At 39.2% G+C, this 27,500-nt stretch overlaps 1 protein-coding gene across 3 annotated transcripts in view; it reads left to right on the forward strand.

Annotated features, from left to right (window-relative positions):
• LOC137993185 (5'-nucleotidase-like) overlaps positions 1 to 27,500 on the forward strand; it is a 31,790-nt gene that overhangs the window by 3,429 nt on the left and 861 nt on the right. For 2 of the 3 annotated variants that reach the window (XM_068838890.1, XM_068838905.1), the window contains exons 2-22: positions 44 to 130; positions 1,413 to 1,552; positions 2,855 to 2,980; positions 3,440 to 3,562; positions 3,653 to 3,821; positions 11,244 to 11,339; positions 13,403 to 13,515; positions 14,561 to 14,615; positions 14,918 to 14,988; positions 16,466 to 16,567; positions 17,036 to 17,113; positions 17,900 to 18,015; positions 19,852 to 19,951; positions 20,065 to 20,199; positions 20,911 to 21,282; positions 23,679 to 23,750; positions 23,864 to 23,959; positions 24,434 to 24,496; positions 24,659 to 24,733; positions 26,431 to 26,490; positions 26,676 to 26,733. In XM_068838890.1, coding sequence (XP_068694991.1) covers positions 44 to 130; positions 1,413 to 1,552; positions 2,855 to 2,980; positions 3,440 to 3,562; positions 3,653 to 3,821; positions 11,244 to 11,339; positions 13,403 to 13,515; positions 14,561 to 14,615; positions 14,918 to 14,988; positions 16,466 to 16,567; positions 17,036 to 17,113; positions 17,900 to 18,015; positions 19,852 to 19,951; positions 20,065 to 20,199; positions 20,911 to 21,282; positions 23,679 to 23,750; positions 23,864 to 23,959; positions 24,434 to 24,496; positions 24,659 to 24,733; positions 26,431 to 26,490; positions 26,676 to 26,733 — 2,307 coding nt within the window. The remainder of the gene's footprint in view (positions 1 to 43; positions 131 to 1,412; positions 1,553 to 2,854; positions 2,981 to 3,439; positions 3,563 to 3,652; positions 3,822 to 11,243; positions 11,340 to 13,402; positions 13,516 to 14,560; positions 14,616 to 14,917; positions 14,989 to 16,465; positions 16,568 to 17,035; positions 17,114 to 17,899; positions 18,016 to 19,851; positions 19,952 to 20,064; positions 20,200 to 20,910; positions 21,283 to 23,678; positions 23,751 to 23,863; positions 23,960 to 24,433; positions 24,497 to 24,658; positions 24,734 to 26,430; positions 26,491 to 26,675; positions 26,734 to 27,500) is intronic. The other variant, XM_068838897.1, reaches the window with a different exon arrangement.

Here is a 27,500-nt window from a genome sequence, read left to right on the forward strand (position 1 = left end):
ATACACAACCCTTAGTTAATGGAGTGTTCTTCTTCCTTAACAGTGAGCAGTGTGACTGGTGGCAAACAAATGATTCCAGTTTTAAATGCACTGAATGTGAATATTGCAGTCTTTGGCAACCATGATTTTGGTAAGTTTTGTTTCTGTGGAACTACATTTAGTTAATCTCAAACTGATTTCTTTAAGTCTCCCCCATTTAATTAGCTCAATTGACTCTTGGGAGTGAAACTTTACAAGGCTGCTGCCTAACGATCACCCAGTTGGCTGGGGCGCATTAGTTGCGAGCGTGGGCGACCAAATTTCTGAACGAGTAGCCTGAATGGGTGCCTTTAACGCCCAAGTCGCCAGTGGAGGGTAGGTGCCCAAGAAGCCTGGGGGTGGAACCGCAGTCACATCCCCAAGGCGCTAGAACACCCTACTGGCCTGCCCAACCCGCAACCAAGCCACGAGCTCCCCACGCCAGGGCCCCCTCAGGCACCCGTCACACTTGAGCCAGATTGCTCAGTGGAAACAAAAATAATAAAGAAAGAAAGAAAATACAAAAAAAAGAATACAAAAAAAAAAAAAGAACAACACACACACACACACAGAAAAAAAAAAAGAATACAAAAAAAAGGGGGGGGGGGATAGGGAGGGAACACCGAGAACCACTAAACTCCTAATCCGACTCACAACGCCACGCCAACAGAGCAACAAACATGCTGCAAACACATGGGACAACAACGCATGCACTAAGCAGGAATACCGCTAAACAATGTCGGCCCCAGGGCTCCCACAACCTAAAGAGTGCTGCAAACACTACAAAAACGCATCAAACGCTAACAAACGCCTGCAAAAACGCTACTGACCGGACTAGCTCCCGGTCGTGAACCATGTAACTATAACAAACGCTACAGAACGCACCAAAACACTAAACAACGCTACCAGACGGCCAAGACACTAGCAACCGCCTGCAAAACACTACTGACCAGACTAGCTCCTAGTCGTTTACTATGTTAAATTTCATTTAACTATATTAATATATAACAAGGTGATTCATCCTCACTTACTTGTAAATTTGATCCCAGTTGGAGACTAAACGATGAAAAAAGCAATATGGTTGGACAGAACGGCAGCTAAGTAAATTCCACAAATAACTTGTAAATGTGGTCAATACTGCTAAGGGCTTTCGTTGCGTTACCTCCTGGTAGCACATGGAGACTGGATTAATTAATTAATTAATTCTAGTCTCTTGACAAAATGACTTGGGCTACTAACTTTTAATGTTGGTTATTCTGTCTAATGCTAGATAATTTTACTGGTCAACTGGGGGTGTCCAAGGGCATTTCAGGTGTCAATGGGTTAGAATAAGAAGGGGCTTTGTTCTCAGTGATCTGAGCCTTTTTTGTTACTTGACATTCATGATCCTCCAGATTTTGGAGTTGGTGAGCTGATAGAATTCAGTGCAGCTACTACATTTCCATGGCTGTTGAGCAATGTGATTGACAACATGACAGGCAGGCAGCTGGCAGAAGGAGAGGTTAAACGGATTATTGAGTGGTGTGGAAGAAAGGTTGGTTTCAAAACATGTGCAACCACTTATTACAGTACCAATAACATCCTCTGTGGGGTTTAGTGGGGGATATCTTAAGCTAAGAATATTGTGTGCCAGCTGCAGAGGCCATAGACTACAAGCTGTCTCACTGGTTGCTTTAAGTACCAGGGGGGTGCATAGTATTTGTGGCTCAGGGCTTCATCACTTGTCATTCGCCATTTGGAAGCTTACCAAAAGATACTCTCACATTCGTTACAATGATTTAGAGCAAAAGAGAGACTGCTTGCAGTCTACAGAGGCCTTGTCTCTTCCTGTAATTTGAGCACAACACTCTAGGTTCATTGTCCAACATTGGATTTTCTTATGTGTAGCTTTTCAGGAGTTGCATGAATTTTCTAGGCTTTCTTTCAATAGGAAATTGGTAACAGATTCAGCAACATTCCAGATAAATTTTAAATTCAGTGCTCATAGAATCTGAAGGGGTTAAACTGAGGTCAATACTTGGGGGGTTGATATGTTTCATTGAGTCCATCACTTGATTTGTTAGGTCAGGTATCAAGCATTGTTGAGTTTGTTCCCAAGATCTGTCTGTTCTGCAGAACACCAATTTTTAGTGTGGTCATATTTTGTTAAGAGCACATACAGTAGTATTATATTTAAAGGTAATGTCTTGGCTAAATCTGTTCATTTCGTCATGTGAATCATTTGCTTATACTAAATCATTGGAGTGGCAGAGAGAATTTTATCTGAACCTTACAGATACAGCTGTATCATTTAAAAGTAAGCAAAATATTTAGTATTATAATTAAGTGATCATTGATTATTATCATTCGATGTACTTTTTTTCTTCCTTTTCATTGGCCAAGAGCCCACCACGTGACCTGCAAATAACTGCCTACAAATAAGTGTTTTGCTGCAAATAATATTCTTCTCATGCGTAATTATTGAAACCACGCTCTTGTGTGAAAAGCTTTCAGAAAGTGATTTAATTGTTGGGAATTGTGAAAAACAAACTTGGTGAGTGAATAATAAAACAATTATTGAACTCAATTATCGCAAATTATTAAATTTTCAAGCTCAGTTAATGCATTTCTCGTGCTCTCATTGGTTTACTCAATCTCAGTTATCAGCTCATATACCTTAATTTGACCTTAGATGGCAAATTATTGCGTTAAGCGTTGTTTGTCCAAATGCCCACTGAGCAGTTTTACAAAGACCAATATTTAATAACCAAATTTAATTATTTACTTGTCCCTTTGTGAAAGAGTGGTGACAGTTTTGGATGACTGCCAGTAGTGATTGACCCATTTTCTCACACAGATTGGCTTCATTGGTTTGGTTGAAGAGGAATGGCTTGTTACCTTAGCAACTGTGGACAGGGAAGAAGTCACCTACATAGATTTTGTATCAGAAGGAACAAAGCTAGCAAAAGAATTAAGAGAAGAGGTAAGATATTTTTTGTATTTTGGTTTTGTTTGACCAGAGTGCTTAGTATAGAGACTAAAAATAATACCTCATTCTTTGTACAAAATCTCTGTACTGTAATATGGTAGCTATCTTCGTGCAGCCAATTACCATTGAACGAGAAGGCTGCTGCCTAACAGTCGCCTGGAGTACCTTATTTGCCAGTGGGGGCGACCAAATTTCTGAACAAGTAGCCCGAACGGGCACCTTACTTGATTCACCCTCACTTTCTTGTAAATTTGATCCCACCTGGAATTAATTAATTCTGGGCCTGAAGGGCTCCCAGAAAATTTTCCTAGGCAGCAGTCTTGGAACAATGTCTTGAATCAACACTCTTTTGATCCTTAAGTGTCCATAGATGTAATAGCTGGATCACAGATACCTTCAACAGAGATTATTTTACACTGTATCACATTGTATCCAGTCAACATTATTTTCCAGGGTGCTGAGTTTGTGGTGGCTCTCACACACATGCGAGGTCCAAATGATCACCGTCTTGCAGAGGAAGCCACTGGAATTGATCTTGTCTTAGGTGGCCATGACCATGATTATTTTGTGCAGAAGGTTTGTGCTATTTGTAGCAAAACTTGGTATGATTTATTTGAATTCTTTGGCAAAATTACATTAGTCAAACAAGATTAAAATTTTTTTCAGATTAATGGTATTCAAGTTGTGAAGAGTGGAACTGACTTCAGGGAGTTCAGCTGTATTACTGTGTCATTCAATGGTGACAATAAGTTTTCTCTAAATGTAGAAAGGTTTGAAATCACAAGTGATGTGCCAGAAGACCCAGTGGTTCAATTGACTGTTGATAAGTTTCTCGGTGAGTTGTTTGATACTTTTAATTACACTTTGTATTGCTCAATATCAAAATGATATTTTAGAATAAAATAGATGTTAATGCTGGTAAGCAAATACTGGGCAGCGCCTGGGAGGAGAGCGTGACTTCCCATCACGTGACTACCTTATTTGGCTATTTCATTCATCCCGCCATGCGAGCCTTCTCAGTTTGACATTTCCAAAGCTCAACTAGTTCTGTTTTTTCCGTTGAGCAATTTAATCTTTGCTGGGGAATTTGCTGACCTCACAAACGCGGTTTTTTACGCCCCTTGCTATCTCAAACCTTTTATTTATTACTGGAACTCGGGAACAATTTATTGAACGGCTTCACACCGTTGTTCCTTCCGCACCATCTTGTAGCTCGCGTACACCAAGCGTCCATCTGACCCGCACAGAAACGTTCACGCTCCACCGTGAACCCCCTTTACTTCAAGTGCCTCTGCTGAGGAAGTTTCATCCTATATAGACCCACCAATTGTCACCATCCCTGACGATGCCCTGCTTGAAACAGCGGTCAAAACGGTCAAATTTTATTCCAAGATGGCGTCCAAGCAAGAAGAGCTTCACACACAGACACATCCCCAACCACGTTAGCCACTCTTATTTCCATCATCGTGGACGAAAATCGAGGAATCTACCGCCCAATCAGTTCCTGCTCCAACCTCAATAGCCTCCGCCTCAATCTGTGCAACCTCGACAAACTCCCGCCATTTGCTACTCACCGACGACTTCGACTTCATCGCCAGCCTTCTCAACCATCCCAGTGCCAGCAACAACATTCCTTCCCCATTTTTCAAGGACAGTCGCCGTTATCAGCACATGTTCCAACCAAAGTTAAATGCGCAACATTAAAGGGTGAGTATGTTGAGTTTGTCGCGGTGCTGCCAGAAAACTCGCGCCTTTCAGATAACGACCTTCCCGGGCTTTCCGTTTCCTTTATCGGTAAACCACAAAGAGTTCCCCCCTCCTCTCGGAAAAAGTAAGCCCAGCTCGATTCTTGTCGGCATTTTCTGTATGGTTTTCTCAGGGGTGGATCCAGGATTTTTCATGAGTGATTTGCACCAACTAAACTAGGGGGGTTTGGGGGCATGCTCCCCCAAGACAATTTGAAATTTGGTGCTCTCCGAATGCCTTTTTCCCGCACCATCATAACATTGGCCTTGACAGTCATCCATAGATAGTCCTAAATCAGCTACAGCACCAATTATTAAATCTTTGAAAGCTGCTCCTGTCGTTCCATCCTCACAAAGGTAGAATCCCACAAATCCTTCTCTGACTGTTTTGTTTGAATCAAGAAATCTGATCACCACTGAAAGATTTTCTTTGTTTCATACGTCAGCTGCTTCGTCAGACATAATAGAAAAATATTTGCTCTCCCTGATTTCCTGCGACAAATTATTCACTATGATAGCACCCACAGTTGTAATCATCTCGTTTTTGACGGGTTTTAGAAATATGTCGCATTTCTGGGTGCAGTTTTCAAGTGATGTTGCAGTGTTTGGTCGCCGCTGTCAATTCGAAATTCTAATAGTGCCTGAAAGTTTCCAGAAAGACTGGCATTTTGTGGATCATCATCTCGTGGACCTCTGAGGGCTATGTTGTTTCTTTTGCAAAAAATTATTGTCTTGAACAGGGATTTCAGAATTTCGCGATTTCTTTTGATTTGTTGTTGAAGTAAGCTGTTTATCTGTCGATCAATTGGGAGCGATTCTCTTGTCATATTTCTCAAAAAAATTATAACAAGGATAGTTGATTTCGTGAACTGCAATAAAGGGCTGAAAAATAAGGTTTGGAAGAAATTTGAGTGATTTCTGCAGGTCACTTGAACTACTCTGGATCCACCCCTGGTTCTGCACTTCTCACTTCTTTTTCCCAAAGGGCGGTAGAGATGTTCCCCTATCAAGCGTCCATTCGATTACCCAAAGGAAGTTGCGGGCTTGGCATGGCCTTCCTACGATGTTGACTTTCGTAGGAAAACAGCCACAAACCTCCCCCTCCAAAACAGACATCTAACCCAGGGTCCAAATTAACTTGTGCATTTTGGCCTGTTATGGATACCAGAAAGCAACGACCGCATGGTCTTGTGTATGTGTCAAGCATTATCTTTTCACTTTCAAAAGCGCACATTTTGGAGAGAAAATGTATCCGACCTCGAATGTACATGTAATAATGAAATCTATCTGCCCCCTAGTTTGTCGAAAATTTCAGCTACAGAAACACTAGTCACACCCTGTCGAACACAAGCCGCCATAGCGGTACATTCCTCACACCAGTCCTTGAATCTCTTTACTGAGTTGTTTTTCCCCCTGCAATACATATTTTATGAGAAACAACGGCTTGTGACGTTATGGAGGCTGCTAACGGAAAAACTCCTTCATTTCTATTTCAAAACAGTCTCAGGATAAAAAGTAAGACATCTCTTGGCAAACAGATCTGACCTTAACAATGGCGACCAGTTGTGAAATTCTGGTCGCCAGTACTCAATTTTTTAGTTGCATTAGCAACCAGGAAGGCGCAATTTCAGACCCCGTAACCTGCCTCCAGAATAATCCCCATTCACCCCTGAGGGAGCTCCAGGGAATGGCCCGGAAAGACCACTACTACCTTTACACAGCCCTTCCCGTTGGCCTACGGAGTGCCCCTTCATTTTTAATCAGCTTTCCGTATCCCCCCCCCCCCCTCCCTGTTCGACCTGCTCACAAGGTCACCCTGATCCCTTTTGTTACTCATCTGTGCAATACAGGCTCCTACGGCACGATTATGTTTATCTGGCAGCACTTGACAACCTTCACATTGAGTCTGGCTGTCTCCTGGACATTCTGGCTATGCCAGTCCTTCACAAAAGTTTGAGGGGGATCAAGCTCTCCCATGGGAATGCAAGAAGGCTTGCCACCTGATCACCTCATCAGTTCTCCATAGCATTTCAGTATACTAAGTTACAACCTTTTAAGTCTACCAAATGTTGACTCCTTTATGGTATGGGCTGCATTTACCCTTTCATTTTTTGGCTTCTTAAGAAGCAGCGAATTTACCTGCAATGGCAATTTCGACCCTCAGTCCCACCTTGCTAGAACAGACATTTCTTTCCATCCCAACATCCTTCACCCTACTTCATTTGACACTGCAATTTAAAAGTCCAAAACTGACCCTTTCTGGGAGACAGCCAGGCTCAGTTTTGCAAGGTCAAACTCAGACCTTTATGCATCGTCTGCCCTGCAAGATTATATGCTCAAAACTGCAACTCAAGACCCCTGGCCAGCTACTCTTCAGCTTCTCCTGTGGACCATATCTCACCCAGACTTCACACACCAACAACTTATGGTCTCTCTTAAACCTCTGTGACAATGACAGCTCCTCCTCTGCCTCTCACAGCTTTAGTATTGGTGCTGCTACAACCGGCAGAATCACTGGCATTTTCAACAGGCTGTTCAAATTCTGGGTCGCTGGAATCCTAAGACATACCAAGCTTACATCAGGACTCCAAAGGAAACAATATGTCAGGTTCCTCAGTCATTGGCCTCTTGCTCCTCCTGCTAACAACCCCCTGGAATCCTTGAAAGCACTTGAGTATCTCATTGAAACTTGGATTTTTCTAACAATCAGTAATGATCTATGACAGTTCCTTGGATAACTTAATTCATATTTTCCTGTATTGTCCTGAACCTACAGTGTTTTCACCTATGGGTACAGCAATCATGTTGGCATCCCCCTGGAAGCCTGCTGTGTGCATTTGCTTCCCCCCCCCCCCCTCTCTCCCCCTTTCTCCTCGATACGATTGCCTTTCATCCCCTTTTCAGCCACATGCCAGCCATCACATGGGTGAAAGCACTATCCTAAGCTTAATGCCATGTTTCTCCTTTAAAACAAAAAAGGAAAAAGGCCCATTCGGCACTTGAGGGCTTTCTGTGACATTCTCTTTCCTTAGGCTTTCTGCCCTCTCAAGTTCATGTAGTACTATTGGAAATGACTATTTTGACGGAAATGTTTTGCACGAGGGTCCTATCCCCTCCAGCCAAATGTGTTGTGCGAGGGTCCTATCCCCTCCAGTCAAATGTTTAGTGCGAGGGTCCTATCCCTTCCAGTCAATTTTTTTTTTGTGCGAGGGTCCTATCCCCTCCATTCAAATGTCTAGTGCGAGGGTCCTATCCCCTCCAGTTAATTGTTTTGTGTGAGGGTCCTATCCCCTCCAGTCTCTATGCGATGCCCATTGGCTTTGGTTTTTTTATTTTTTTTTATTTTAAATTTATTTATTTATTTATGTTTTTTTTTTTTTTTTTTATGCTCATGTCGTACTTTCGACCCCTATCTCCACTCGTCGGTTCTCTACTTTCACCTTTGGGGCAGGCAATGTTTGCTTTTCGCTATTGCAACTCCGTGGAGATGGGGTCATTTTTTCTCCCTGTCAAATTGGGAGCAAAACCACTAAATGGGCTTTGCACAGGGCACTCCTCGTCTATCTCGGCGTTTTGGGCGGGGAATTGCTGCCTGCGGCACCCCTTCAGCCCTGTGCTGAAGCCCCGTTAGGGAGGGGGCATATTGTTACTCTGCTGGACTGGGTTAACTTGGCCCCAGCACATTATGCCAGCAACTATGCCCGCCTTGCAATACAGGCATGAGGCACCCCCTCGGCTAGTTGCCGAGGCCCCTCATCCGGTGGTCCATACCGGTGGTGGGTATTATCCGAGCCTTGCCAGTACATTCCCTGCCCCTCGTTTACGCCCAAGTTGTGTGTATTGTCTTTTATTGCGCACCAAAGCATTAAATGATATTTTAGAATAAAATAGATGTTAATGCTGGTAAGCAAATACTGGGCAGCGCCTGGGAGGAGAGCGTGACTTCCCATCACGTGACTACCTTATTTGGCTATTTCATTCATCCCGCCATGCGAGCCTTCTCAGTTTGACATTTCCAAAGCTCAACTAGTTCTGTTTTTTCCGTTGAGCAATTTAATCCCTCCCTCCCGCCCTGTTTGCTTTCTGGTTCTCTTCTATTTTATTTTATTTTTTCCTTATGAGCTTCTGTAACCTATTCAATAGTTCTCCTTAATAAAATATGGGCGGGGAATTGCTGCCTGCGGCACCCCTTCAGCCCTGTGCTGAAGCCCCGTTAGGGAGGGGGCATATTGTTACTCTGCTGGACTGGGTTAACTTGGCCCCAGGACATTATGCCAGCAACTATGCCCGCCTTGCAATACAGGCATGAGGCACCCCCTCGGCTAGTTGCCGAGGCCCCTCATCCGGTGGTCCATACCGGCGGTGGGTATTATCCGAGCCTTGCCAGTACATTCCCTGCCCCTCGTTTACGCCCAAGTTGTGTGTATTGTCTTTTATTGCGCACCAAAGCATTAATGAATAATAATAATAATGATGATGATGATGATGATGATGATGATAATATTAGTACCGTAATTTCCGGGCGATTACCCGCGCGGTAGATTACCCGCACTGGTCATTTTTTTGCAATAACAAGAAAAAAATTTCAACAGATTACCCGCACTAGCAGATAACCCGCACCCGAAAGCAAAAGAAATTCGTGAACTCACGGTTTAACACCGGGCTACACTTATCGTAAATGATTGAAGCGTATTTTATCATTCAGTCAATTACCTTTTTATAACGTTTTGAATTGAAAACTTCAATCACTGTTTTTGTTAACAAAATATCCTTGAGCATGAACTTGGTTAGTTTTCACACCTATTGTTTTTGATCTTCCATTGAATGATACCGCTTGTAAAAATCCGTTGTAAAAAAATCGATATCTCAGGATCTACTGACTCCAGAAATCGCTTGAAACGCGAAAATACTCTCTACCTCAAGGCAGTGCTTGCAAGGAATATTTTACTGATGCGCCGAATGTTCTGTAATTTTAAGATTTTGTCCGTGAATGTTAATGTTTACACTTTTGCCAACACTCACCTCTTATATTAATTATGCGGCGGCAGTGGCGCCATGAAATGAACATGTCGGTATCAGTTTTTGTGTGTGAATTACTTTAAAGCCTGCTATTTCACATTTTTATTCTTTTGTTTTGAGGTTATTACTCCAGTTAGTGAATAATATTGTATTTTCAACTAAACAAAAAAGAAGCTCGCTGCTTTGAAATTAGCAAAGTAAGAAAGTAATATCACACGCGTGATAAACGATTTTGATTGCCAACGATTGTTGATATGTTTTCAATTTGCATCGGTTTTCATTGAGAGCATTTAAGTTTATTAGGCAATTAAAGTGGGATAAAAAATGCAATATACAGTTTTTAGGAACAATTTCATTAATGACTTTTATATTTTTTCCCTACTTACGGTTTTAAAACTATACCGGAAGATTTAAAAATTAGCACATTACGGTAATAAGAAAAAATAGTAATAATTAAGGCAAAGCAAAAGAATTAGACAGGATTAAGGATGGTCAGTTAGGAATGCCAGACCCCATGAATCGGTAGCAATTGGAATGGATGTGGATTGGTTATCTGATGAAAGAGATGGAGGGAATGATCTGTGGGGCACAAGAGCAGGCCTTGAGAACTAACTTTGTTAGATACCACATTGATAAAACCAATGAATCACTGATGTGTAGACTGTGCGGTGCATGTTCGGAGAGTGTGTGTCTGCATGTATTGCAAATATTATCATTGCAAGTGAAACTCAAAAGGCAAGGCTAAGTGACAATAATAGTATTGGTTTATCAAATAAGCCTCAGTTGTATACTTGGTGTACTAGACTTTGAATAAGAGTGAGGCTTGAATTTGCATTGTTTTGATCGGGACTTCATGTTGTAAATGCACACTAGTTAACATCAGAGCTGTGACAAGGTCACCTACAGGTTTAACAGGGCTGTCATTAATGTCTGGTAGCAAACTAAGACTGCTCGTAAAGCAAATGAAAATTCTTACACTTATTATTAAAACCACTGTCAAAAATCTTTTTGAAGAATCTGTTTCTCACTTTTGAGGTGAACTGAATGCCTAGCCATAATGAAGCATGAGCAACTATTGAACTGAATACATGTAGATCCCCTTCTTGCATTTATTATGTTACAAAACAGCCTGCCATGGGTGGCAGATTAGCTTGTTTGACCATCCATTTTTATTTGGCCTGTTTCACCCATCAAGTGAAACAGGAGCTGAAAAAAAGAGTTTCTGACTTGCTGGTGAGCAACGTATAAAAAAAACAAGAAAGGGTCATAACTTAAGAACAACTCACTTATTGACTAAAAGGTTTGGAATCATATATTAATTATAAACTCTTTTCAACATACACGTAGTTTATTAATAACGTTTTTTGTGCTATTGATAGTGATTGTCATTTCAAGGACTCTAAAGGCGTAAACTTGTGGGCCTCTGGCCACATCTCCACATTAAACATACAAGAACAAATTAAAGGGATTTGATATTTTTATTATTCAACCAGGGGTGATGAAGGACTTGATGGAAGAAACCATTGGTGAATTGGAGGTTGAACTCGATGGAAGATTCTCTAGCATAAGAACAAGAGAAACCAATCTTGGTAATCTTTGTGAACATAGTTTATTTCTTTGTATTGAAGTTAATACACTATGCCTAAGTTCATGTAAGTTGACACCCTTGATGGTTTGACAAAATGTAGCCAAAGAAATGAAATACTTGAAGACATTTGGGTCAATTCCATTCATGTTAACTGTGGGATACTTAGAAAAAGGGTAGTTGTGAAGAACAGCTAACATCCACCAACTGTTGGCCGACTGACGGTCGGCTGTCAACCAACTGTGGTCTGACTGTTGGCCCACAGTTGGCCAACTGTTGGCTGACTATCGGCCCACAGTCGGCCAACAAACAGCCGACAGTTTTGGTCAAAATTGTTGGCCAGTTTTGGTTAAAATTGTTGGCAAGCTGTTGGTGACCTGATGGTGAAGTGTCGGTAACTTGTCGGCTACAACATTTCGTAATTATTGTTTCGTAATTATTATCAACTTTATAAACAAGTTCATAAATAATACACGAGCACGCACAAAATCAATTATCACATAAACAAGTTCATAAAGTTTACATTTGTGACCCTATTTGGGAAAAAGGCGATTAAGGTGAATTTAGAAATCAACGTTTTAACGCATTTAATCGCGTTCGTCGAAACGTGTGGAAAACGCGTGTATGCGTTTAAAACAGATTTTTAACACATTTAAACAAACGGCTCTGTTGCGCTTCAATTACTGCATTTCGTATGCTGTAAAGTACGCTAATTTAGTTGTATTTGAATGAATAAATTACCTGTTCTATTATATGAAATGCAAAGATTAGGGTGCATGTCTTCCAACCCACTGTGTCAAAATGATCAATTCATCAGCAAACTTACCTTTTGCCTTTCCTTTTTACATAGCAGGTGGGTAAAAATTGTCTTGCAGTAAGAATCACATTCCGTCTGTAATAATTTACTATCCTTTTTTCTGTGAGTGCCTCATGCACACCGACTTTAGCCCACTTGCAGGGCACGAATCTCGTGCTATCAATAACGGCAACCAGACAATTAGCACACGCAGGAAAGAAGATTCGGTTTTCGAGTCTTCCTAAGAATGGAGCAAGCAGTCGCATTTGAGCCTACGGATTCTGCAGACAAGAGCCAACTATGTTGCTCAAAGAAACGCGAACCACTGAACAACGCTTCAAAATGCTTCCATTAGCGCATCAGGTTTCACCAAGAAGCTGGTCAATCATTTGTCTCGAGCTTGTTTTAATATTTTTAAACTCTTTAAAACCTTCACATTCTTCTCCTTCATGTTTCCTCTTCGGAATTTTTGGCGACAAAAGAGCATGTTGCCAGAATGAAGAAGAATCGAAGTGATGACGCTGCTAGCCTTCGGCATGTGTTATGTTATCACTCGAGTAGACTGGTCACGATGTTGTGACGCTCGCTCCGCAACAACTGAAAAATCAGGTTTTCGCCCCATAGTGACGAAAAAATTGGATTGTTTGTACCATTATTGACTCAGTCTGCTGACAGTCGGTGGATGTGAGCTGTTCTTCACAATTACCAGAAAAAGCTGAATGCTCCTAAAAGGCGGCAGATACAAAAGGTAGATCACAGGTCGCAAGTCACAGGTCACTGTTTACCAGCTGATACAGAAAGAATCCTAAACATTCATTAAAAGCTAACCTTAGGCCTAATTATGCCTATTAAACAAAAGTTTTTAGGCCTAATGTTAGCATTTGTAAACGGTTAGGGTTGTTTCTGTATTGGTAAAACAATGACCTGTGGATTGTGACCTGTGACCTGTCTTTTGTACCTACCCCCTAAAAGGACTATAACAGGTCTAATAATGGCCCAATGAGTAATCTTTAGAATGCTTGTCGGAGTTACATTGTACGCCGTTAGTCCACGTTCTGATGACTGTCATTGTCAAAGTGAATTTTAATCTTAGGCTTGAAAGAATCTGTCTTTAATTACTTCAATTTAGTGAAAAAGTAGCTTACTTCTCACAATGAAGTAGCCAATGCTTTTTGTTGGCTGTTGGTACTTATTGAAACCACTGTGCACTTTGTCACTGTGTAAACATTTGACTGTGAGATTTACAGGAAATAATTTCCTCTTTGTTTCAGGCAACTTTGTAACAGATATCATTTTAAATGTAACTGAAGTGGATTGTGTCATTTTAAACTCTGGAACTCTACGGTCAGATAGTATTCATCCTCCTGGAAAATTCAAAATGAAGGTGACTGATATCAATTAAGCTTGCAGCTGTATGTGTTAAAGGAAACATGGGATACCGGTTTAATGGACATGATTATAATTCAGCAAATGGGGAACAGAAGCTGTCTGTTGCAAAAAAGCTGGAAAACAAAGCAAATGAAGTTATGTTATTTAAATATTTGCCCATGCTTTAACTAAAAAAATCAACCCTTGCAATCAATCATTAGCAATAATCAAAAACTGTGGGTTTTGGTTGTTGTCAATAAGGTTTTGTCTCAGTCAAAATGAAGATTCACTCTGCAGATTGCCTCAGGAAAAAACAGAATTATGCACAAATAATTTCAAGCAGTATTGTAGAAATTTACAAAAACACATTGTACAAAATTAAGTTAATGTACACTATAAAACAAGATGTTCTCACTACAAAAACAAAACTTATGTGGTACTACAAATCCAAGACTAAGGACACAGTGTGACTATTAAAAACGTGTTACAAAGTAATATCATATGGCACATAATACATCTCTAAAATGCCTGAGGTGTTTGTACAATTTGCATCTTAAAGGATTGGTCCTCATAAGGTTTTTCACCACACTTGTTCCATTCCAACTGTGAAAGAACAGAACTAGCCAATTATGAAGCTTTTTTATACACTAAACCAGGAGCCATGGCAAGCCAAACCGTGCAGCCTAAATAATACAAACATTATTCCCAGTTAAACTGACAAAATCGTTAAAATAGTATCTCTCAAAAGACTAACTACCACTTAAGCTGGGTTTGATAGGTTGAGGCAATGCCAGATGTTAACAACCAAAGTGAATTTGAAAATAAGCCTACATGTATGTTGAAACTCAGAGATCATGCTAGGTTGAGGTACATGTATGTATTGATGGATGGACACTTAACATAAATGGCACCAATAGTAATTGAATGACAATATTATTTTATGTGAAAAGTCTTTTGTTAACATGTCATAGACAAGACGCTTAAAATATACACATATTATTGTTGAAATGGCAGTAGTGCTTATGTAAAGGGTCAATTGATTTCCAACCTTGTTTCTCCAGGACCTCTCAGCCATCTTACCCATGCCAGACATTCTAGTGGTATTGGAACTCACAGGTGAGCTTATTTCCAGAGCTTTTGGATACCTTTTAGGCTTACTAGCCAAATAGCTAGTGAAAGTTTTGCAAAGTTTGATGGACAAAGTTTTCTCTCTGGAGATGTGCTTATCAATTTGATAAGAGCAGTAGCTTTCAGCTTTGTCGAGTGGAGAATCTACACGGGAATTTACAAATATTTGTAAAAAAATAAACAAGTTGAATTGTGGAGGAGCAATTTTTTCTTGTGAGTTCCTACTGAAGCTTTCCTTTTGATTTGTTCATTATATCCCTTTTGAGATATTTTCTTTCAATACTTTCAAGGTGATCAAATTTTAGACGCACTGGAAAATGGAGTCAGCCAGTGGCCCAAACTTGAGGGAAGGTTTCCTCAGGTATGTGCATGTCTGTATGAAGCCATCTCTGTTCATTCTCGAGGAGAGGGAAGAGATATGGTTTATCATTTCCATGTGCTCCTTCCTCAACTGCCTGATTAATAGTTCAGGTGCTCTGCTCAGGAGTCTTCTGTAGCTCTAAACCCATGAGTCTCCAATCCCTCAGTGGTAGAGAAATCAAGCTAGTAATCAGAAGGTTGTAGGGTTAAAGCCTGAAAAGGAGTATTTACTGGGCTTTTTGCACATCACAGGGTCACTATGAAAAAATACATTACTCCACTTACTTACTGGGGTTATCATGTACCATCTTCATCACTACACTTAGTAAGGAGAGTGCATTCAGCCATTGACTGACCAAATTTTTGCTGTAGTATTCACAAGCATATAAAAGTTACTAGGCTCGATTTCCAGCCATTTTAGGAGTGTGGTTAACATCCTCCTCCTTAAGGACAGCTGGATCTCTGGTCGGCATCGTTTGTCTGTGACGTAGCACCCGTTGGTCAATCGAGCCTAAGAAGGTACTAGCTGGATCTAAAAGACCTGTCACAAGACAGAATTTGGTGGATTTCCCTGAACCAAGGGGAACACAAAGTGGTTTAGTGTTAGCTCACTTATTACTCTTGATCTTAGGGTGGTTTTACAAGGATTTCGTAGTTAGTTAACGTGGACGACCATAGGGACCCCCTGACCACTTACAGTTTCTAAGGTTGACTTGACTTATAATTACCCAACTGGTCAGTGTCCCCTGTCCTTGTCCTTTTGGGATTATCCACTATCTTTGGGAAGTAGTTTGTGTTCTTCCTCAAATGACCAGCACAAAATTATTAATCATACAATAATAATTTTGACATTTTAATGATGATTTATAATGAATTGACACAGGATAAACTAGGTGATCTGAACAGGGTATACAAAAGTGGTCATTCCTAAAAGTAGTAGGAAATTTACTTACAAAGGTTCCTTTAAAAGAGTACTTCAGTCCATAGCAAATTTTTGGTTGGCACACCTGTTGAGCTTTTGAATCAGATTTTCTTTTGTGTCAACAAAGTGCAAGTTTAAACCTTGTGAACTAGACTCTGCTGGTATTGGAGCTCATAATTAATAATTGTTATAATAATTGTCTCGCTAGTCGTTGTTACAAAGTACAGCAACGACTCAGCTCAACAAGGTGGAACCAAAAGCATACTATGGTGCCCCTGGCAGCCTCTATATGGTCCATGACTTTGTATGACCTTGGAGCACCACTTACAGCCAGCTGAAATATCCACAAGATCAAAATATAGGTCAATCAATGTTTGACAAGCTTGTTTTGTTTTCTGTGAAAATTTCTGTAGTGAATGTAGTGGTAGTCTTTGATTGAAGAATTTTTTTGTTACCGTTAAATCTAAATCCTATTCATAGAATGATACTTGATTATTATAGACATCAAATTATTATTTTCTTCTAATCTTCAAAGTGATTTAATTGTCTAATCTAGGTTGCTGGAATGAGGTTTTCTTTCAACCCTGGCAATGCTCCTGGCTTCAGGATACTTAAAAATAGTGTGAAAATTAACGATGAGCCACTTGACAAAAGCAAGGTTTGTGGAATTAACTGATTCACTTTTGATCCATAGTGGCAAAACAAAAACTATCCATTGTGACTACTCGTAACATCAAGATCCCCTTCAGCATATAGGTGTTAATGAACCTCAAGAAATAGTGATGTGATAAACACATATAATTTTTAGTGATTTCCACCAAGCCATTAGTGAATTAAGGGATTTCCTTGTACACTACTATGCTATTGATTGAATACTATTTTGTATTCCTAAGTTTCTAAACTCTTTATGAAGACTATGACTTCAGAGTTTGAGTGAATCCACTGCCAAAGAATACGAAGAGTCTAGTGCAGTCCACAGGTTTAGCTCGAGGGCCCATTTTGCTGGCAATCAACTTTTGGACCCCAAAATTCCCTTTTGGTTCATTTGGCCAATCGTTTTGTTTGCAAAGATCAATAGTCAGATAAAATCAAGATGTTTATTAATTTTTTGTTTTTTGTTTCCCAGAAATACAAAGTTTGCACAAAGTCATATCTCTCTAAGGGCAAAGATGGATACAAGGTCTTTTCAAAGGCCACAGTTGTGGTGAGCAGAACCTTTTATTAATAATAATTTTGTTTTAAATGGTAAAAGAAACAACGTTACATTTATGATTATGGCAAGGGCATATGAAGTGAAGAGGCAGTTTGTTTTCGATGTCTTTTTTGTCTTAAGCTCTTGCTGCATTAGTGATAGACTAATGGTATCATTGTTTTACATGCACCTTGTACCCACCTCCAGTATGAGAGGTTGTGGGTTAGCCATGGGCAAAACCAACCCTCGGGGTCTTTACAAAAAACTGAGGTAAAAATGTTGCCTTAAGGTTTGTAATGGTGTGCGCAAATACTAAAATAAAATGTGTTGATAAACGGTGGGTAGCATGCCTGGACTACTGCATGAATATCCTATTGGGTTATGTTCATAACTTCTTGGGATTTAAAAGAACCTACACACTCTTCGCAAAGAGTAAAGAATGGAGTTTTCCTGGTGTTGTGGTTTATCCTCTGTTGTATATCATAGTTGTGAGGGGGAGGGTAAATTAATGCTTGGAGATATTAGCCACACCAAACTATTCTAGAATCCAAAGGTAAAGAATGATGTGATGATGATCCTGGTGAAATAAAAGAGAAAAGACATAGAGGACCTTGTTTGAAGCAGTGTTTTTGTAGAATGTTAAAGAACACAAATACTGTCAAAAAAGGTAATGGGATGTAATTTGGGTTGGTCTAACACTCATTTTGTTCTGGGGGTACAGTGGCATCTCACCATTTCCAATGCTCAGAAATGTTTGAACTGTTTTCTACTAATGTATCACTATGGTATTTCCTGCAGGTGGATGAAGAAAATGGTCTGGTATTGAGCACAATAGTGAGGAATCATTTCCGTTCAATTAACATTGTAAGAGGCGTCACCAAATCAAAATCCCCACACAGGCAGAGTTTAATAATGTGAGTGTCACATTTTTCTGAACTACTAAAATTTATGTTCACAGTTAACTTTGTTTCAACATCATTCCACTAACTTCAACAAAAAAATTATTGTGCCAAAAGATTTATGAAAACCTCAGTTTAAAATGTGTTCAAACCTCACATCTTACCAATAGAAAAGTGATTCATTAAAATAAGAAGTAAACAAAATGATGTTATTCTAACCTCAGAAATGAGATTTTAAACTTGTAATTATAGTTCAATACACTGGTCTTTGAGACAGTATAAATTTAATACTGATTGCACAAGATTACTCTTAAAACATGTTCTTAATATTAACCTCAAGCTCTGGCATTAATTTTGTTTTGCATATTGCTCTGAGTTTTAAATCTACAGTAACTGTACATGCTAATGCATATAAATCTAAAAATTATGTAAACCTGCTACTAACAGGAAGAGTAGAGAATGCATAAAAGGCAAACAGGAGGTGAAGGAAAATGTGTGTGATACAACTCAGCATGATATTTGGTGAGAAAATTGGTGTGATGAAAACAATCAGACAGAAAGAAATAGTGCAGACAATTATAATTATTCGTAGCGGTTATCAAATCGCCAATGTTTCGAGGACGAATTCAACTGCTGCTAAAAGAACAGGACTATTGTCATGGAAACATTGGTAACTGTGAAGAAGAGCTCCCCAAAAAACCTGTCGGTCGACTGTCGGTCAACTGTCGGCCGACAGTCGGCGGACTGTTGCCCAACTGTCGGCCGACAGTTTTTGTTATGTTTGAGGCCAAAGTGTTGGCAACCTGTTGGCAACCTGTTGTTAACGTGTCGGTAACCTGTCCGCGGAGCAAACTAAAATGATTGTAAGCATTTACTTGTCTATTGCTTCAGACTAAACTACACGAAAAGAGTTAAAGGCAGTTCATAACGATACCTTGAGCAGCACTTATACTACTAATATGGCTTTTGTCCACTGTTTTTAGCATTGGCTAGCGATACTTGCCCACATTGTTACCTATTCATTTATCCGCCATTTTAAATTTTTTTTCTAGTTCCCAATCCCCTAAATGCCCTTCCTTCGAAACCCTTTTAATGAAGTCTTTAATTATTTGTCTAGAACTATTTGATCTGTTGGTTCATTCACTTTTGCAAAGTTGGTGGCTCCTAAAGGAGCCGTTTTTTTTTTATTTCAGAGCAGGATGTGATCCCTGCTCATAGAAGCGTGGACAGTCGGCCGACAGTTGGGCAACAGTCGGCTGACTGTCGGCCAGCAGTTGACCGACAGTCGGCCGACAGGTTTTTTGGGGAGCTCTTCTTCACAATTACCGAAACATTTGATTGCCTTCACCTCAATTTTAGTTTCTAAATAAATTATAAAAAAAAATGTTGTTGAGGAGAACGTGTGACCGATAACCGCTGTAAAAAAAAAAAAATTACACATTTGTTGGGCAAATTTTGACAGTTACTGTTACCTGTCCTCGTTGTATTTCTAGTTGCAACTTAGGACTGGTATCTGTAATAGTGATGCTATTTTTACGTGAGAAGGTTGTCAGCCCTCAGCCCAATAATTGTAGCCTGAAGGGTCTTTCATCTATTCAGCATGGGTGGCTCTACTTGTAAGGACTACTAGACTAACCAAAATCAATAAGGCTTTAGGAATGGTAATGGTACACTTGTTTTGCAACATTACTATTAACAGATTTTAAATCTGAAACATAGTGTTCCATGTTGAGTGCCGTACACTGTAGGTGAAAAATACAGTAATATTTTTTAAATAACACAAAGCTGAGGAAGTATAACCATTAATATACCTTTTATAGCATTTCTGAATCATTTCTTCTTTGCTTACAGGCGACATAGACCGACCAATTTCATTGAGGATGGAAGTCGAACGCCATCTCAAGAATTTTTCCTAGACTTGGAAAGGGAACACACAAAAATTTCACCTCAGGTTAGTGAAAATTCAGTTTGAGCAAAAAAACGTGTTAAGGAAATCAATCTCTTTGAACTCAGACATTTTGTGACAATGAATTGTTTTTGTTTTTTGTTACCCCTTTATTGTAGGTAGAGGGTAGAATTACAATGATTACTGGGGAAAATGAAGCTGGGAAAGTAGCCGCTTTCACACAATATCAAGGAAATGTTCTTACCTCTGTGCAAGCACAACAAAGTAACATTGAGGATCTTTCAGTTATTGTGGTATGAAACATCTGATTCTATTTTTTTTTATTCTGATAAAATTGATGCAAGATTATGCCATAACAAATTATGGAAGATGTATTTGATGAGAATAAATGTAATTTAGGGAAAGTTAAAACCAACCCAATGCAGCGATTTTGCCTGGGATATTTGAGGGGAACTCCATGGAGGTTTGCAGGGGTATTGCCATGTGCTTTGGCTTGAGTCGATTTTTTGCTTGCTTGCTTCTTTTCTGTCCCATCCTCCCATATTTTGGGGTAAGTGTACATTCCACACTTTTCTCATTGATGTGTTGACAGTAGCCTGGGAGATGGACTGTGGCTTGGTTGCCATGGAGACCTTGCTGCTGAGGAGAGTGCTGTCTTCTCTCTTGCTACACTGTACCTTTTACTGCTCCTACCTTCCAATAAAATTAATTGGTGTAGTGGTTTAATTCAAGTTTTTATTAGATCATTTACACAGAACCAGATGGAAAGGTCTTTCTTCCTTACTTTCTTATTCAGTAGTTGGGAACAAGTTTTCCTGAATATTCGTCTTGCCTTAAAGGCAGCCTCGCAGGTGGATTTATGTTTCTTTAATATGTTTCTTATTAATGGGAAAAAGTGAAGAGAAACCCCCTTATACATATCAGAGTGTCTGTGTTTGAGTATTTTTTAATTAATTACATATACATGTACTTAGTATGCAACTTTCAGGTTTGTTTCATTGTAGGATGCACCGGACAAGATTGTATCAGACAAGATAAATTCAAATAGAAGTAAAGACCTCAGTGGTAATGATGCAAATGAAAACAGTTTTAACACACTGATTGAAAATATAGATGAAGAAAGTTTTCCCTTGTCTGGTACACAAACCAGAAAAGAGCCTCCTCAAGGCAAAGAAAATTTGGACGTAAACAGTGAACAGATCAATGCTTGCGATGAAATGGCCAATCAAGAAAATCTTGAAGAAAAGATCAAAGGAGCTGTGGACAAATACAATCAAGGGATAGCAGATGGCCTGATAAACGGGGAACATGAACAGATCGAAGGAAAGTCATCACACGAGGAGAGAAATGGCCCTAAAAAGACTCAAGAGATATTGGTAGGTGTAAAGTAAAGAATGGATAACTCTCTTTTGTTGAACTGTCATCTTCTTTAGACAATACATTTTCCTAGGAACTGTAAGCAAAATTACCTGTTATAATTATATATAAAAATAGCATTTATGAATTTGAGGTCATAACACTGACATACACTGTCACTGGAAGACAACCTCAGATAACCAAAATTGTTTTTGTCAACAATAATTATTATTAGAGCATTTTCTTGTCTGAGTAATTTTATTTGTATTTTTCACAAGATTTTTATGTACTGTAAGTTATATTTCAATATACTTATTGATCAGCTTAAAAGTCTTTAGCCACCATTTAAACCATTTTGAAGCAAAACCTTGAACAAATTGCCAGTTGCATGATGCATCTTTTCTTCTTTTTAACAGGTGAAATAAAATGCAAAAATAGTTTTTTAATGGTGACTCGGAGATACTTGGAAAAATTTAAGTGCTCCTTTGCAAGAGCCAAACCTGTGACCTTTCAATGACTAGTTAACATGCTCGACAACTGAGCTATGGGGGATTTGTGGAAGCAAGGTCATTCAACTAGGTTCAGGGGCCTGTTTCTTGAAACTCCTGAAATGTTTCAGGCCCTTATCGGGTGTCACAACTCCCTCTGTATCTTATGAACAGAGGGATTTTAAGTCGTCAAACTTCAGAATCATTACTGGGTTGCCTATGGCAAACCCAGTCGAGGTCTGCGTTTAGTTTATTTGTTTTCTTTTTTTATTATTTTTATTTTTTTTCCGTGTGGGTAAAAGTCTTGCCTGTCACTACCCTGGTAAGTGGTGTCTTTGTGCATAGAGCCTTCTGCGCGTATTTTCTTAGGATCGAGAGGGTAGTGGAACTGCGTAGATTTCTCTGTTTGACACAGTAGAATCATTAACTTATCCTGCAATGGCGTCGAAAGTCATGTAACGCGAATGGCGTTTTAGTGGATCCTTAAACAAAATATACCCTTATGGAGCTCAATAATGGAAAGTCAGCAGGAAGGGTTCACAGGCCTGTTGGAAGCGTGCTTGAGTTTCAACAACATGAGCCCCAAAATCAGTGAAAACTTGTGACGCAGATGAATAATAAAGTAGCTGCTATTTCCAAAATGATGGAATTACCTGGTGAAAAATAACGTTGTACGCGTCTTGGAGAGTAATTTTGACTTTGCATAAACAAGAGTTGGGCGATTGTGATCTTTGTTTTGACTTCGCTCATTTCATTTCAAACTTTATAACACTTGACAGAAAAAGAAACTTACAAAAACCCGGTATCTTGCCATCATTTGACACAGATGCTTCACTGTTTGGCGAGTAAACATGCCAGGGTAACTTAATCACGGCGCCCGCTGAATTTCGGCCATGTCACTTTCGATTTTGCAATTTACTTAAATCTCCCAAAATGTTTGTCGCTGATCGTAACTTTTTATATTCTATATTCATGGTTCAAAATTAATGTTGTTTTCATGTCGTAAATATTTTATTCTCGATCGCCCGTCCCGGAAACTTCCTTCTGCTCTTTCTAAAAACTGTGTATCAATAGTTATTTGCTTTTTCATCAATATTTGTTTTGCATAAAGCAAGCTAACAAAATCTGTACCTTGCTGAGTTCGCATTTGTTAGCGTTAATAGTATTCGGTCAGATGCTTCTGTTTTTTATGAGGGGTTTGTTTTGGTCTCCCATCCCAACACTAACCCCGCGGAACAGGACTTGACTTCAGTGAAATTTAGTATTACAAAGCTGTCAGATGCTCAGAGGGCACACTTGTGGTGAAATGAAGTTGTGAGGGAACTTGAAAATTATCAACATGTCAGCCCAGAGGCCAATGTTTCTCACTTCTCTTTTATTTGTTATTCTTCAGAGACTGGAATGCTGTATTTCAATACCACACAATTCAGTGCCTTCTGATTTTCTGTAGCATGTACCACAGGCAACCCAGTGTATGCTTCACGGAAGCATCTCGTTAATTTTGCTTTTTGCAATTTTGAAAACTTGTCAAAAGAAAGTTGCTTGTCAAAACAAGCAAATGGTAGTTTCATTATAATCGCTTCTCGGGCCAAAAAGTTTTTGGGATGTTCGAGAAACGGGTCCCAGGTGGTAATAATCATTGCCCTGCAATGCTGCCAGGACTGAGATTATTGAAATGGTACATGTACATTCTTGTGATATTGCTCTGAAGGAGATGATTGCTTCAATGCAGTTGTTCTTTTTGTGCATCTCAGCATTTCTCCTATTGCCCTTAGCCAGACTTTAATACAGGTGTACTGTAAGATGGTAATTTTGTTCTTACTGAACCAAACTGAATGCCACATCCTTGATATGTCATTTCGAATAGTAATTATTTTATAGTCAAGTTGAGTCGTTGTTGTAAGTGATGATGCTTGACGTTTTCCCAGGGCCTGGATCTTGCAACTGAAGATGAGTACTGGGACTTGTGGGAGGCAGTAAAAGTGGATGATATTGACGTGGTAATGTCAAAAACAGTATATTCAACACTTCAATATTTAAGACTTCTGCTTTGGTAGCTTGTTGCTGGTCAACTTTCTGTTGTCAACTTGAAATTTTCTGTAACACATTTTAGGTTAAACATTTACGTGAAGAGAAGAACATTAGATTTACCCGAGTTCAAGACAACAAGACAATCCTACATCTTGGAGCGGAGAGAAATTCCTCAAAGGTATTGTACTGACTAATCAGTTGTGTTCATCGAAGTGGAGGTGGCTAGGGATGGATATTTACTGAGCCGTGAAGTGGCAAGGCAAATATCCACCACTAGCCACCAACATTGAGGTGAATAGTTGTTTTTAGTATCATTCTATAACAGTGAGATAAGCTAGCAACAAAAGATGATTTTAACTCATTTATTCCTGCAACAATTACAATATGTTTGGGCACAAATCCTGGGCAAGTTGCTTGGAGGTGAAGAGCAAAAAATATTGGGAGTTTGAGTAGCCAGTCAGAGCATGCCTTCAACGCTATCCACTGTTTTAGTATACACTAACTATTAATTGTTTACTCATCTGTGAACTTAACCATATTTCATCGCAGTCAATGATAACTCAGCTCTCTATAGCCAAATACAAAAATTAGCCATAACATCTTTCCCTGAATGAATTCATCATAAATCAATAATCTTCTATTACTTCTCCAGGTAGTCATGTACCTGTTGACTGATGGGAAAATGGATCCGAATGTAAAAGATGAAATATTACAGGTCTGAGTTATTTGATTATTTCTGGCACTTTTATCCAAGCTCAGTGTAATGCATAATTTGCCATATACTTTAAAATGTAATGAAAACGTTAATACGCTGTACATCCAAATGCTGAAGGACGAAAGGATATTGGGGACTATTAATCTGGATGCTATGTTTTAGGGTGTCCCTCTCCATGGTGCTGCTGAATATGGCTCCATTGACGCTGCAAGAGTTCTTTTAGAGTATGGAGCAGAGGTGCAGTGAATAATAATTACAGCCTTTATTCTAGTATAATGATTGATGAGGTTGATGCAAAGTTCTTGTAAAGTGCACCTAACCCCAAATTATTTTTTTCGCTAAGATGAATCTTTGCACCTGTTTGAAACGCATTGCAGCCTTTTCTTCCTTTTTCTAACAAATCCTTCCATTTTATAGGCTTCAAAACTTGCGAAAAACCAAGGATCTTCTGTTCACGACCGAGTCAGAAGGGGAGTGGGTCTATCCTGATTTGACGTCACAAACTGATTTACATTGAATTAACCCTTTGTAAACATGCATGCAAAGTAGAATGTGATGGCAAATCAGGAATAAACCCACTCCCCTTCTAACTTGGTCGTGAACAGAAGATGCTTGGTTTGTTGCAAGTTTTGAAGGCAGGATTTGTTATAAAAAGGAAACAATGGCCACAATGTGTTTTGAACAGGTGCAAAGATTTCTTTTAGCGAAAAAATATATTGGGATCTGGCCTTTCCTGAATTGAGTTGGTAGAGGTAAGGCAGTAGGGTAAAGCTGCTTTTGTTATCAGTATCTTACAGCTATAGTATCTTGTGCATCATTTTAGAGCAATGACAACTGATAATGATGACAATTTGGAAATGGTGACAGAACTGGAAATGTGTACAGGGACAAACAAGAGACAGCGGAAACTCTAGTTGGAATATGCTCAATAACACTAGCCTGCTAATACAGCCGCCTCTTATGGCTAACCGCCGCTTGGGCCGATCAGCGAGAGAGGCTCTCGCTGATCGGTCCAAGAGAGAGGCGGCTGTATTGCAGGCTACAATAACACTGAATTCTACTGAGCGTGCTCTATATGAGGTCATCCACAGACTTAAAGGATCCTAAAGTTCACAACTATGTACTGCAAAGAAAAGCTTTAAAATTATTTTTAAAAATATGAACTTTTTTTGACATTTTTTAACAATTTAACATCGTCAATCACCACAAGACCATAAATAAACCAAAATATTAACTCAACTCAATAACTTTTCACTTGAATTGTGTTAAATACAGTGCAATGTCCGTAACACAGAATTTAACACCCAGCTCAAAACCTATTAACAAAAATTATAACAAACAACTAGATTTTTATAAACTGTTATCCACCTCAATTCTCCTCATTATTGTAGTATCAATATTACTGTTGTAAATTCACAGGAATAGAAGTGTCAAGTGAACCTGTAAAATCATAGGGTTTTTTTTGTAATGTCCGTAATGGAGTTGAAAACAAAAACATTCTCAGCCCTTTCAAATAAAATCAAACTATTTTTATACTGGTAATTAGATTAACATATGACAGTTGTTTATACGAAAAAGATGTAAAGGATGAAAATTGCTCTCTGAATGTAATGTCTGTAATGTGGAATGACCCTTTTCCAAAATACCAATACCTGCTCAGATTAACCCTTTCACTCCCAAGAGTGACACTTCTAGATTTTACTCTGTCTAATGCCAGACGATTTTACTCGTCAATGGGGAACCCCATAGGAGTGAAAGGGTTAAATACTTACTTGAGGAAAGTAGCTTGCAGAGCAAGCTACAAAGTGATCTTGGACTCATTTCAAGCCCTGACCACAAAGCTGGTGACCCTGTGCCATTCTCTTTCCATAGTTTGTGGGTTCTTTAACATAAGCTAGAGTATCTGTTATTCCTTTTCTCTGTTATTAATATAGATCAACAGGCAAGACCTTATTGGAAACACTGCATTGCACATTGCTTGCCAATATGACCAGGTAACATTCAGTAACCACCTTGTAAGTTAAGAATGACATAAACTTGCACTCCCACACACATTCAATACCTCACTTAGATTGTCTTTCACTAAGGTTTATAGTTGAGATTCCTTCTCACTTCTGTTGTTCAGACATTTTTGTTTGGCAGACTCTTTAACAAGTGGTTATTTCTTTTGTTTCACAAGGCTAAAATGAAAACCTTCCTTCTCAATCAAGGTGCAGATACAACTATTATCAATTCAGGTAGTAAAAACAATCTTCAAGGGTTGATTTTACCATTATTAATTTGTTATCATTTTTGCTTGATGTTTATTCCAGACTGGAACTCAGTTCAGTATTGAACGTAATTTTCAGTACAGCTGTTGATTTAGTTTCATATTCAGCATGTTGCCATTGTTTGAAAGCAAAACTGTTCTGTCTGTTGGGATTCTTAAATGATTTCTTGTATTAGTTTGAATGATTTGTCTCATTGGCTCCGAAAACCCCCTGTGGGGAGGGGTCATCAATTAATATTTATATTTACTTAATTTAAGTGTGGGCATAGTGGTGTCTACAACCATTCTCCTTTTCACATACAGCCCCCGCTTCAAATAATGCATTAATTTTATGATCTTTCATTGATTGACTCCTTTCACAGGAAAACACGAGCCTGACAAATTGACGTGCTCCCAACTGAGTGGCTTCATGGCTCAGTTGGTAGAGCATTGCACTGGCATCGTTGTCTAGGTCATGGGTTTGAATCCAGTTGAATCCACCTGAATTTTTCAAGTGGCTTTAAGAGACAATAATAATTGAATTGTCCAGATAACTGCGAGAATCACTTCTCTCTTTCATTTAATTCATTCATGGGTTGAATTTGTTGGTTCTGTACTCTGCTTTCAAAGGTTTTTCTTTGGGGACTTTAGGTTCCTTTTTCCTTGACAATCAAGACTTTGTTCAAAAAATTATTGTTGATTTCTGCATTGTATCCAGGTAGTTACTTAGCAATAAATTCATGGACAATTGACTAT

Source organism: Montipora foliosa, chromosome 1 (assembly GCF_036669935.1).
Source record: "Montipora foliosa isolate CH-2021 chromosome 1, ASM3666993v2, whole genome shotgun sequence".
NCBI classification, from domain to species: domain Eukaryota; kingdom Metazoa; phylum Cnidaria; class Anthozoa; order Scleractinia; family Acroporidae; genus Montipora; species Montipora foliosa.